Below are 11,984 nucleotides of genomic sequence, written 5' to 3' on the forward strand. Positions count from 1 at the left end.
ATATACATATATATATATATATATATATATATATATATATGTATATATAATTACAAAACCAAATGCTAAATAAGAGATAAAGTTTGATCAGCTAAGTAGGGACGCAATTGTCACAGTCACGTTCAGTCGTAAAGGAAACGCATCGGACAGATGGTAAAATTCGCTCGTATCCAGTCTGTCTAGAAAAAATGCTATGCTTTTCATCTATTTCTTTTAATCATTTTCAACGATTTATCGATCATTTTTAACATATATCAATGTTTTACAAAAAATTTATAAACAAAAACCACATTATACCTATATTTAACTGTATACCTATATATACCTGTATTTAAAAGTAGAGTAATGGTAACATTTATAATTTTTTTAAAATAATGGATAAAAATGATAAAAATAGAGTATAAGTTGTGATAAATTTTACCCTGATTTTTTACCCTGATTTTAGCTTTCTTATCTTATAATTTTTAAATTAATTCATTAAGTAAATTTTGATTAATACTGTTAATAAGCCCCTAACTCGTAAATTAATTAAAGAAAATGACTGAAGTTATACAATATTATAGATACATATATTATACAATAAATAATATTAAATTATATCATGTTATTATGTACGCGTGAATAGGTATCTGAAAAATAAAATCCAGATAAAATAAAAATAATTTTTCTTCCACTATTCGCTTTTTCAAACAAACCATAAATATGTGTGCAGCAAGAATCAATTTCAGTCAGTATGTTACACTGTCGAAACTATTAATCAGATTTACGCAATTTGTCGTGAAAATGCGAAAAATCGCGTATAGACACTAATCCCGATTTATGAACGGCGATGCCTTAATTTTCCGAAATCGAGTAAAACTGCTCATATTATCCTCTCCCGGGTATCACTAAACTTTCGACATATGCTCGGGCAATAACGACGACGCTATTGTTCTGAAGCGAAGGGAGGAGACGAGAGAAGGTGAAGGGACCTGCGAATATACCTTGCACTTGCTAACCGAGGAAGGCAGTTTCCTCGTGGAGGAAAATGTTTGACAAATAGCTCGTTCAAACCGTGGTACTACGATGACGGTAACCCTCGACGAAATCGCGCATAAAGATCCCCAATGGTGTCGAGCATAGTCATGAATGCAACCCCCAGCGAGCTGTTAGATCAACCGAGAGAGTTTTGGGGCTAGGGCGAGCTTATCCCTATGGTACTTACACACGCACAAAGGCGGATTGTAGTTGGCTTTTCTTTTGTCGACGCGCGAACGGAAATGTACGGATTAACGATTGCGTGAAATTCGAGTGAGAACGGAGAGAGAACCTGCTCCGAATGTCCCATCTTAGGACGATACCGATAAATCTTGAGAATTATTACAGAGTCTCGTTAAATTAGCCTCGACTTCACGATGCAACTTATTGGCATCTGTTTGTCTTAAAAACACAATTTAAAATAAATTCAAGTACATCGTAACTTGGAGACAAACTTTCACTATTTTGATGTTTTAAAGAGCCTTTCGAGACTTAGCTTGCTTTGTTCAATCAGACACGCGTGAGATCCGCTACCGGGGTGAGATTAAAAGTGGTCGACCGCCCTCGTGTCACAAACTCCGCTCTTCTTTAACTCCCTCTCGCGCCGCGATGCGCGCCGATGCACCGGAATTGCATATGAGATGATGTATGCAACGCGGGCATAATAAGGGGCCTATTTGCTTCACAAATTCGCCCGGCACTCGAGACCGGAGCGTGATGTTCAGCGAGACTTTTTACGCATCGCGTCATCAGTCATTCAATTAAGCAGGAATTGTTAATTTTCCGTTGTTCTGCGCGAGCATCCGTACTTCAGCCGCGGTTCGCGAGGGTATATCACTCAAGTATCACCACGTACTTTATGCTCTCGGTCAAGGAATAACGTCGCGAATGCATCTCGAATTGCAAGTATGCACGCAATGCGACGACGTGTTACTATAAAAATTTATTAGAATGGCACGTAAAAAAAGAGTATTAACAAAGCAATAAAGCGTATTTCTTTCTAGATACTTTCTTCTTGAATACTTTTTAATACTGCTTAAAATTTAACACCGCTAAAGATACCTTGAGAGAAGATAAGAAGAAACTTCTTTCATCCCATCCTCTCTCAAGGTATCTTTAAGCAGTATTAAAAAGTATTCAAATACAATTTTAATTTAAAAAAATTCGGGTTTTTTTATGAAGATGAAATATATAGAATTTTCACAATAATAACTTTTTACACAATTTTCTACTTAAACAAGTTATCGTTGTCAAAATTTGACGTGTTGTATAATTTGAGAGATTCTAAAAGATTGTATGCCTTTGAGAAGTTTTTGAAAAAGCGAAACATATATCAGTGATCTTTTTGATTTGATTTGTTTAGGTCATACACTGTTCCGGCTATTTAAAATGCATCGTGGAGGCTCCCATCGGATCCGAATATGAGGACGGCGTCGGACGATGCATCCGTAATGTCGGTTTAATGGCGGTCGGCCACTCGCTGCCGACGAGTTCCATAACCGAGATTAAATTGCATCACAACATGTTCATGTTCCGAGCTTCGCTCGATCTGAAGCTCATATTCCTCGATGCAAGGTAAGATAGTTATATTTATATATATAAATTTCTTGCAATATTTTCTTTAAAGAATTATAAAATTTCTTATGTCTATTATTATACAAAGTCGCTTTCATGTTTACTTCTGTACAATACGTAATGTACAATAGAATTTCCAAAGTAGGTTATCATTCATCATACATGGGATAAAGATCGGGATTAAATTCTGTAGCCGTCTTATAAGTCGATCGGTTCTGCATGGAGCTACGCATCATCCCTCTTTTTTCTTTGTCATTAATTGCAAAAGAAATAAATAGAAACTGATGGTCAATTAATAGCTTCCAAACGTGAAAGTCTCTCAGTTAAAACAAATCAACTAGAGAATTATGTGTCTACGTCTACTATAAAGACACGAATATAGTATTACAATATAATGCTAAAATTAATAATTATAAATATATTAACATTATTATATCTGTGTATAAAATTTATAATCAGCAAAAAACACTATTTCTTGAATAAATCTTTTTTCTCCGGATCTCCTCGCGCTGCTGGAGGAAGCGAGCGGTGTTGACTCGAGCACCGGGACACAGTGGATTATTTATTTCCAATGTAATTATAGTTGGGTGTCGTATTGCGCCATTAATATTTCGATGGAAGGCCCGCGCATTGCCCCCGGTTGAGAGGGATACGGCCATTAAAATCAGTTTCGTGTTACCGTGCTGCCGCGTATCCTCTTTTTTTTTCCTCTCCATCCACGGCAAATAAATATCCACCACCGGCGGTCCCGGCGAGCCCTATACACACCCGTTCGCTTGTACTGGGAACGAACACGTGACGCAGTATAAATATAGCACGGATAGAAGCGCGCGATGAAATTTTATACATACCGTCGATCGGAATCGGCTCACGCGGATTGTGCAAACTCGCGACGCTCGCAACGTAAATCCCGACGAAAACAAGCCCCGATCCGCGGAAAGCGATCAGCGGAGAGCGGACCTATCCTCTGTGGTCTTTTGGTCTGTATCTCCGCGTTGGAACGCTGCGTGAGTGATATCGGGTGCAGCGAGTTACACGGGGAATAACCGCGGTAGTATTTTACACAATTTACACAATATACGCATCCCTTTACGACAAAATTGCATTGAAATGAAAATAAAAAAATGATATTTAATTTAAATAAAAATATACTTCTCAGGGAAAATTTTTTAATGATTCTCTTTAGAGAAAATATAATATGTAAGCTTTTTGATATACGCGGATTGGTATTGGGCGAAACGGAGAAAGTAACTCGCTAAAGAGGAGATGGATATATGGTATTATGTATAATATGGTGTCTTGGGTGTTGTTACAGAGTCGCTCAATTAACAGGCTACGATCCACCGGACCTAATTGAGAAAACGTTATACCACTACGTGCACACATGCGACGTTCTGCAGCTGCGACATGCTCATCATGTTTGTAAGTATTTCATTATGTGTTATTAGATGCAATTCATTATCGGACGAATAAAGTAATTTCACTAATATCCTAACATCTGCTATCATTTATAATAATCTGTTTAGTGATAAAAGCAGAGAATGTTTAATTTATTTTTTGTTATCAATTTAATGTAGCTGTATACTCGTCAATTTAATTTAGTTAGATTTTTTTTCCTTAGTTATCTATCTAACAAATTGCAAATCTATTTTGTAATCTTCAGCTTGCTGTAATGTTTTATTTTGTATTAACATGGGTATCTTTGCCGAAAATATTTATTGATAAAAAAGGTTTCATCCAACTTTTCTTTTTACGTGTGCGATTACCAGCCGCAGGATCTCTCTGCTTTTCGCAGATTATGCTTTTACATTTTCGCTCGTGTTTTCCCGATTTAAAGGTCACCTATTTCTGTCTGAATAATAACACCGGAAACACAAACGCTCGAAAATATTTTCCTTCGATAGTTTCGCCGTTGACCGACGGTCCGGCGCGGATCCTTTCAAACGACGTCGACACAATACGTCGATGAGGATAAGCTCTTTGTAGACTGAGAGTAGCTGACGCTGCTTAACTCACCGACACCCTTACGAAACATCCTTTGATCTTACGTGCCACTTGCGCGCGGATAGCTACAGCGTATTTCCACTCTTTTCCATTTTTCCTCTTTCTCCTCGGAGCGCCGTCACACGCGCTTATTCTAAGTATGTGGACACGTGGTGCACCTAGGGTGTACATTATTGATTGAACAACGTTGCCACGGCGCGCCGACGAAAAGAGACGGCTGCTGGGTACGCGTCTATGCGCGCGAAAGAGAGAGAGAAAGAGAGAGAGGGTGAGAGTGACGATAAGAGCGACGAGCGGGTAGAAGCGAGGGAGGTTTAGCGAGAGGTGTGAGCGAGGTAGAAGGCTGTTACTGCTATCACTGTTTGAACAGACTCGCAGTTTCACGAGCGCGACTCGAAGGGAGTCTGACATAATGCCGCTAATGTCTGCGCCTGAGGATTGCGCGACATCGCAAATGCCATTCCGCTCGATTTTTTTTCCGTCATTGCACGTGATGACGGCGACGACATAGATACCTAGGATTTTTCTTGAGAAGCAAATGAAAGACACAATCCTTCCTTTTTGAATTATTAAAATTTTTCCTTCCAATTTCATAATAATTCTTATTTTCGTTCATTTTTTATCCTAGCCCCGTCATCAGAGATAGCGTTAAACTAACGATGACATTTGATTTTCTCTCATACATCAGTCTTATAAAATTTCGTTAAATTTTTTTATGTTGTTAATTTATTATTCATTAATATAATACGATGTAGATTATACGTCGTAAATTTTTATAATCATCAAACGCGACGTTAATTCTTCGCTAAAAATTGGTGGGTACCGTTGTTTTGTTGACAGTGTTGCGCAAAGGTCAGGTGACAACGAGGTACTACAGGTTTCTAACAAAAACTAGCGGTTGGGTGTGGATGCAGTCGTACGTGACGATTGTGCACAATTCACGAAGCTCGCGTCCGCACTGCATCGTGTCCGTCAACTACGTCTTGACGGCCACCGAGAGCACGGGCCTTATCCTGAACTGCGAACAAAAGTCGTCCTGCTCGAGTCCAGGAAATCCACCGAGCGCTCCAGTGTCGACGATTGGTGATCTGGACAATCACAGCCCAAGCCCGCCTTCTTACCGCAGTAGGACCAAGGAACCACCCGATACCGATTACGCCGACAGTTCCGGTTACCCAAACTCGGAGTACATGGCAAGTTCGACCAATCACAACCACTACCTGTCATCCTCGCCATATGCGCCGCATAGTATCAATGGTGCGGCGCACGAGGACAGCGCTTACTACAGTCCGGATTTATTCTACCAGTACAATGGTGAGTCTCACAATTGATTTACATCTTGGAAATTCACCTATGTTTGGAGATAGCGAATTAAAATGAATAAAACTGTAAATAAAGTCCCTAAAATATATAGATCGTCTAAAACAGGCTTTGGGTTCAGTAATAGTGTCTGAGTTTCTATATTTTTTTCTTACAAATTATATATAGACTGTTAAATACTGAAATACATAACACAATAAAGATCAAGCGAAGGACGCGTTTTTTTTCTGGACGCTATTTTTTTCTGGAGAAAAAAAGGAAGGGTCATTATTTCTATAAAAATATTCTATCTTGAAATATTATCGTATAAAATTTATACGTAATCAGGCATAGATAAGTATAACGGTATATTCTGTTACAATGTAAAAATATCCGTCAGGAGTGATGAAAGACTTTTGATCATATTAATCTTTCATTAATCCTATAAGGATTACAGTTTATTCAATTTTAACCCTCTATTTTGTAATCTCGAGACCTCCACCAAGACCCCGTAAACACCCTGCAGCACCAACAAGACACGCACCAACAGCACCTTCTGCATCACGCCACGTCCCTGACTATTCAGCAGCACAGCCCGCAGAACAACCAGCAGAAACGACAGCATCCTCAGCAGCATCTGCTGCATCAGAGTGCGACCTCTTTGACGACCCTCGAGCAGCAACAGCAACAGCAGCACAGCCCTCAGAGCGGCCAACAGAAGCGACCTTACTCGACATCCTCGAGCTCCTGCGGTAGCACCGACGGTCTGGACGTGCACTTGACGAATTCCCTACTGCCGTCAGGATACCACACATCCCATCATCATCACCATATGCCGCCGGACTCGACATCGTCGACGACGTTGAACGAGGCTGGAGGCGTAATCATGTACCCGACCTGCGGTTTCAACAACAACGAGAGCTATAACGCCGCGGCGCTTCAGCACCACGACGGTTACCAGCAGAATCACCCTCAGGTTCACCACAGCAACGGCAACGGAACGGTGAAGCATCCTCATCACCATCATTTGGAGGCCTCGTCGGCCGGCTACACTAGCGTCATCGTCGACTCTCAACAGTACAGTCCCAGCACCGTTCCCCAAGAGCTACACGCGCATCAGACGGCACCGGTGAGCGGCGGTACGCCGCCGCTGCACCATCAGCCTCATTACGAGACGCATCATCAGTTTGTTCACTGACATCAATTCGAGGTGCCCTGCGCGTAGCACTTCGACGCGGCTTGCGACGATGGCGCGTGCGGGCATCATCATCATCATCACCGTCATCATCATCAACAACAGCAGCGTCATTGCGCAACGTCGGAATGTGCTGGAGAGCAATACGCTGGGCATCAGATGAACAATGAATCGTACAACCCAACTGAGTCTCACGTCACCTACGTCACGCCCTACAAACGACTATGGAAGATAGAGGAACGGAGTGTCTCGACCGTAAAAGGTAATTCGTAATTGCTGCTAGAAAATCAGTGCCATAAGGTGATAATATTGTTATTAAATGATGCAACCGTCAAAAAAATCATTGTTTTTACATTAGACTTATTCCGACGCGTACGTCGAATTTAATCTTACTATCTATATATTTATCTGCATGCGGAAGTTCTCGATAAAAATAATTTTCGCGCGAGTTCGATAAGAATATGATAAAATATTATTTAATTAAAGGTATTTTTTTGTGTGATAGATGCTTCACAAAATTTCACGTAGAGAAAAAGGATGAGTTGCGGCAAAACCGGCGTTCCATTTGTGAGCTAAGCTTTGGGAAACACGTAACTGACTCTGGTCATAATTCTATATCGTTTTTACTCGTATTATCACGTTATCGCAGTAGAATCTCAATGATAGCGACGTTGACGACTGCAGTGGCGGTGAAAGCGAATCTGTTTGATTTCAACATTCTATCGCAGCTTTAATAAATACTACTGGAATAAAAATTCAAGAAAAAATACAAAATAAAATAATGAATATAGTACTATTATCGTTATTTTTTCATGGATAATTCAAATGACAACTATAAAAGCTCGATGGAATCAATTCCGATTGCATTGTAACGATATGAACAATGCTTCCAACAGCGATTCGAACATCAATGCGACTTCGATGAATACAATATAAGAAAGTAGACATGTCAGTGTAGTATAATTACTATTAAACGCGGATAACGCTAGCCGAGTCACTGTGAATAAAATTAATGTGGATGAAGTTTAAGATATTAATGACTTGAAGAGGCTCAACTCCTTTGTACGTACTTTGTATCACATATCTCGAGATGAGACAATAATGATTCGCGATGTTTTAATCCAGCTCCACTTAAGTACTTCACAATAGTGATCGTCGGGAGCACCGCGTAGGAAGGAGTTAAGAATATTTTACACGCGCTGGACGCGAATTTCGTGAAGGCTCCACGAGGAGTAATTCGACGAAAATACCGGACGTGAAATATTAATTAATATTCGAACGTTTGAATTTGAAAGCCATATATGAAAAATTGAAAGCAAGAGCAAAAGATATATGTATATTGATTTTCACAAACCTCTTAAGATATCGTGAAATGGAATATAAGAATTCTATATAAAGTTTATTTATATTAGAAAATATAATTCTAAATAAATTTTAATATATGTATAGTAAATTGATATATCGAATGTTTCAAAATTCGCGCAGTGGAATACACAGTGCGATTATCTGTGTTAGAAGAAGCAACATTTTCCTCGGGCAAAATTGCATCTGAGTTTTTAAGTCAGTTCGCAATTTTACCGCAAGAAAAGGCTTATACTTCTTCTGACACAGAGAACCACACTGTGCATTCCGTGTACGCGGATTCGGGGCACTCTGTATATTGAAGTTAATGTACATTGAATATATAAAGTCCTAAATAAATTTTTGTTCCACTGACGGGTTATATCATCAAAAAGGTTTGATAAAAAAATATAGCAAAATTAAATGGTTTTAGCTGTTCTAATTTTTCGCATTATTATTACGCATTTATGCGCGTGCATGCAAAAATTGCATTTTTTTCTTAAAAACAAAACAGATAAATAATATTTTATAAATTTTAAATTAAAATAACGCTTAACTTAATAATTTTTATGGAAATATTGTAATGCTTTTTTTATAAGGAATAAAGAATTGCGTCGAATAATGTTTTAAAAAACACAAAGTTTCAAAGGCACAAAGTCAGAATAGCTGAAATTATTCAATTTTATCTTACATCTTCCTTCCATATCTCAAGCCGTTTTGGCGATATAACCCGTCAAAATTTTCTGTGAAAAATTTTGTAAATAAATTTTGTATAATTTTATATTAGTCATTTTCATCCTTTCAATTTTTGCAAGCGTTGAAATAAGGTATTCTAATATTAAACAATATACTAATCAGGCTATTATGCGTTGTTGTTGTACCATTAATGCGAGATCTTTTCTCGAATGTAAATACTGTAGACGTGTAAATTATTCTAATTAATTAAAATTAATTGTATATATAGTAGCACTTATGTCGATCCGCGAAGACTGACCGGTGCTTGTGCCAATCGACCAAAGAAATTTACGCTCTTTTTATCGAAGAATTAGTATTATATTTTTAATCGCGCTTATATTTAAGTACGAGTATCCAATAAAGATAGAAGAGCGAGTACTGTAAATGTATCTAAACGCGTAGCGCAAAATCCAATACTTTTTAACCGCCGCGAGATATTTTATTACAGATAGAAATTATTACATCATAGACTATGCTGTATAATATAAAACGACGCGCATGTATAATCGGCATCAAAAAAGAAAACCCGAAACCTATAATTGTTCTTTTAATAATATCTCTCTCGGAACGCGAGAAAAAAAAGTCTCGACCATTTTAACGCCGACTATACATATGTCACAATGCAGGCCTGATTATTTATATCAATGTAAAGTGTGTGAGATTTCGTATAGCGAGAATCACGGCAATGTCCGTGTCAAGCATTGTACATATTGTAAAAGTGTAGCACTACATACGTACATACAAGAAAGTATATCATATTTTCCTCTGAAAAATGGTATTTTTTACTTGTCTTCCTGCTTCTATATCTTAAGATCATGCAAGTACCGTGTTTTATAAGTAAAATATTAATAATTAAATGAAGTAATGCTATTCTTTGTCAAAAGAGACGAGACACTTAGCAGCTATATGCAAGTAAGTAGAATGGAAATATTGTATATTGTATCGTTCTTAATCCCCTAATAAATCGATTTAACATTTATTAAATTTATAAATTTCTGGACAACTGAAAAAAGTCCGCATTATTATTATATACAATTTTATACATTACAAAATCCAAATTTGATTATAAAAATTGATCGAAAAATATGGGACGATGGATAAAAAAGACATTCAAAGAAGACTCTTGTTGAAGCAACTTCCACGGGTGTTTCAAGCAATTTAGAGTTGCGCGAATTCTCACGCTTATATTACGACTCGACTGCTCCGGATTTGCATTTTCAATCGAATGCGTGTTATATGATAAAAAAAAGGCGAAAAGAATAGGTTCGGCCGAACAATCGATGTAGAGTGTAGAGGAAGCATTCTGTCAGGAAAGCGTTGAAAGGCAATAATGGACATTTCAGGTAATTCAGTTTCGCGAGATTCTCACGATTAAATTAAGAGCAGCGAGCGAGATCGAGCGTGCGGGATCACACACACAAAAGCGATCCGCGTCGCGCAGCATCCAGCGGGGATTCCTCGTCCCACAAACACGGCGAGGCAACGATCCCGCTTTTCTGCCGCGCGACCCCGATTGTCACTCGGCCGGCGCAAACAATAAATTAATTGTGCCTCGCACGATCGGCTAGCTTTCGGCGGTCGTGTGCTTGCTGGCATGAGGTCTCTGAAGAGGCACGTGCCATGTTATAATCGTCATTCAGCTTCTCTTTCTTTCTCGCGCGCTTAAAGCGAGCACGCAAAAAGATAGGGAGTCATTATACTTACCCTAAAGTCGACTTACTGCATTACGAGTGATGTACTTCTTTCTTTTAGAGATATAGCAGAAAGAAAATGCGGAGATCTGTATAATTATACTCTTCTAACATCAATCTTAATTTTGTGAGATAATTTTTTTGTAATAATGCTAAAAATTTGTGAGGATTTGACTACAACTTGGTATTAGGGTATCTGGGAAATCTAAATCGAGGACATCATGCTATTAGAATATCCTATTGTTGATTATAGAATTTAACAAAGTCTATTGAGAAACCTCGAGCAGCTTTTAATGCGAATTGTTTTTAAAAGCTTTTAGCAGGTTTTATAACACCGATGCGAGATTGATCGAAAAAATAATGATTTTTATTCGATCCAACTGACCAATTTATTAAATACAGTTGTCACGACATTTCGATCATTGATTTTGATCGTTTTCAGGTGTAAATCTAGTATAAGTCCTGAAATCAATAAATTGCTTTTCATCAATAAATAACTTCTCCCTCTTTCTCTCTGGTCATATTGTGCTAAATCAAGTCATGAATTTAGAAGTCGTGATAAATTGTATCGAATAAAAATCATTATTATTAGTTATTGACGAAGAAAAGTCTCATATTTGGTTTGATTAAAAAAAATCTCAAGCATATGGCCACCGTGACGTAGGCCTTAAACTGACACTGCGGGCGGTATTTGAAAGTCGGGACTTTCTGTAACGATTGATCGCACAATTTCACAGAATCGTGGTCGCGTCCCATTCACCGGCCGAAGAATTTAACGAGCTGCACGCGACTTCGCGCAGCCTCGACACGTCGTCGCACACGACCGATAATGGCACCCCTCGTGGACTATCCCGCCTCTAACGTTCTCATTATACCCATGCCGTGAGTGGTGTATTCTTCCGTCCGTTTGCTTCTACGTATTACGACAAATACTATTACGGCAGAATCGCGGAAGGAAGACTAGTCGGTTATCATCGACACGAATACACGCGATTTAAGCGATATTTCTCGATACTCTGACTTTTCGAAAGTGCAAGCTATGAATCTGTTCTTTTAGATACGTCAGAGATCATACAAAGGTATTTTGTTATTTTAAGAAAAATATTTGGACCCCTAAAATAACAGCA

The 11,984-nt window shown here is 38.5% G+C and overlaps 1 protein-coding gene across 1 annotated transcript in view; it reads left to right on the forward strand.

Moving 5' to 3' along the window:
• LOC112463375 (neuronal PAS domain-containing protein 3-like) overlaps positions 1-9,939 on the forward strand; it is a 35,980-nt gene extending 26,041 nt beyond the window's left edge. The window contains exons 3-7 of the mRNA XM_025029783.1: positions 2,381-2,592; positions 3,908-4,014; positions 5,437-5,910; positions 6,390-7,352; positions 7,596-9,939. Coding sequence (XP_024885551.1) covers positions 2,381-2,592; positions 3,908-4,014; positions 5,437-5,910; positions 6,390-7,093 — 1,497 coding nt within the window. The 3' untranslated portion in view covers positions 7,094-7,352; positions 7,596-9,939. The remainder of the gene's footprint in view (positions 1-2,380; positions 2,593-3,907; positions 4,015-5,436; positions 5,911-6,389; positions 7,353-7,595) is intronic.
• The last annotated feature ends 2,045 nt before the right edge of the window (positions 9,940-11,984 follow it).

Source organism: Temnothorax curvispinosus, unplaced genomic scaffold (genome assembly GCF_003070985.1).
Source record: "Temnothorax curvispinosus isolate PA1 unplaced genomic scaffold, ASM307098v1 QBEX01013138.1, whole genome shotgun sequence".
NCBI lineage: Eukaryota > Metazoa > Arthropoda > Insecta > Hymenoptera > Formicidae > Temnothorax > Temnothorax curvispinosus.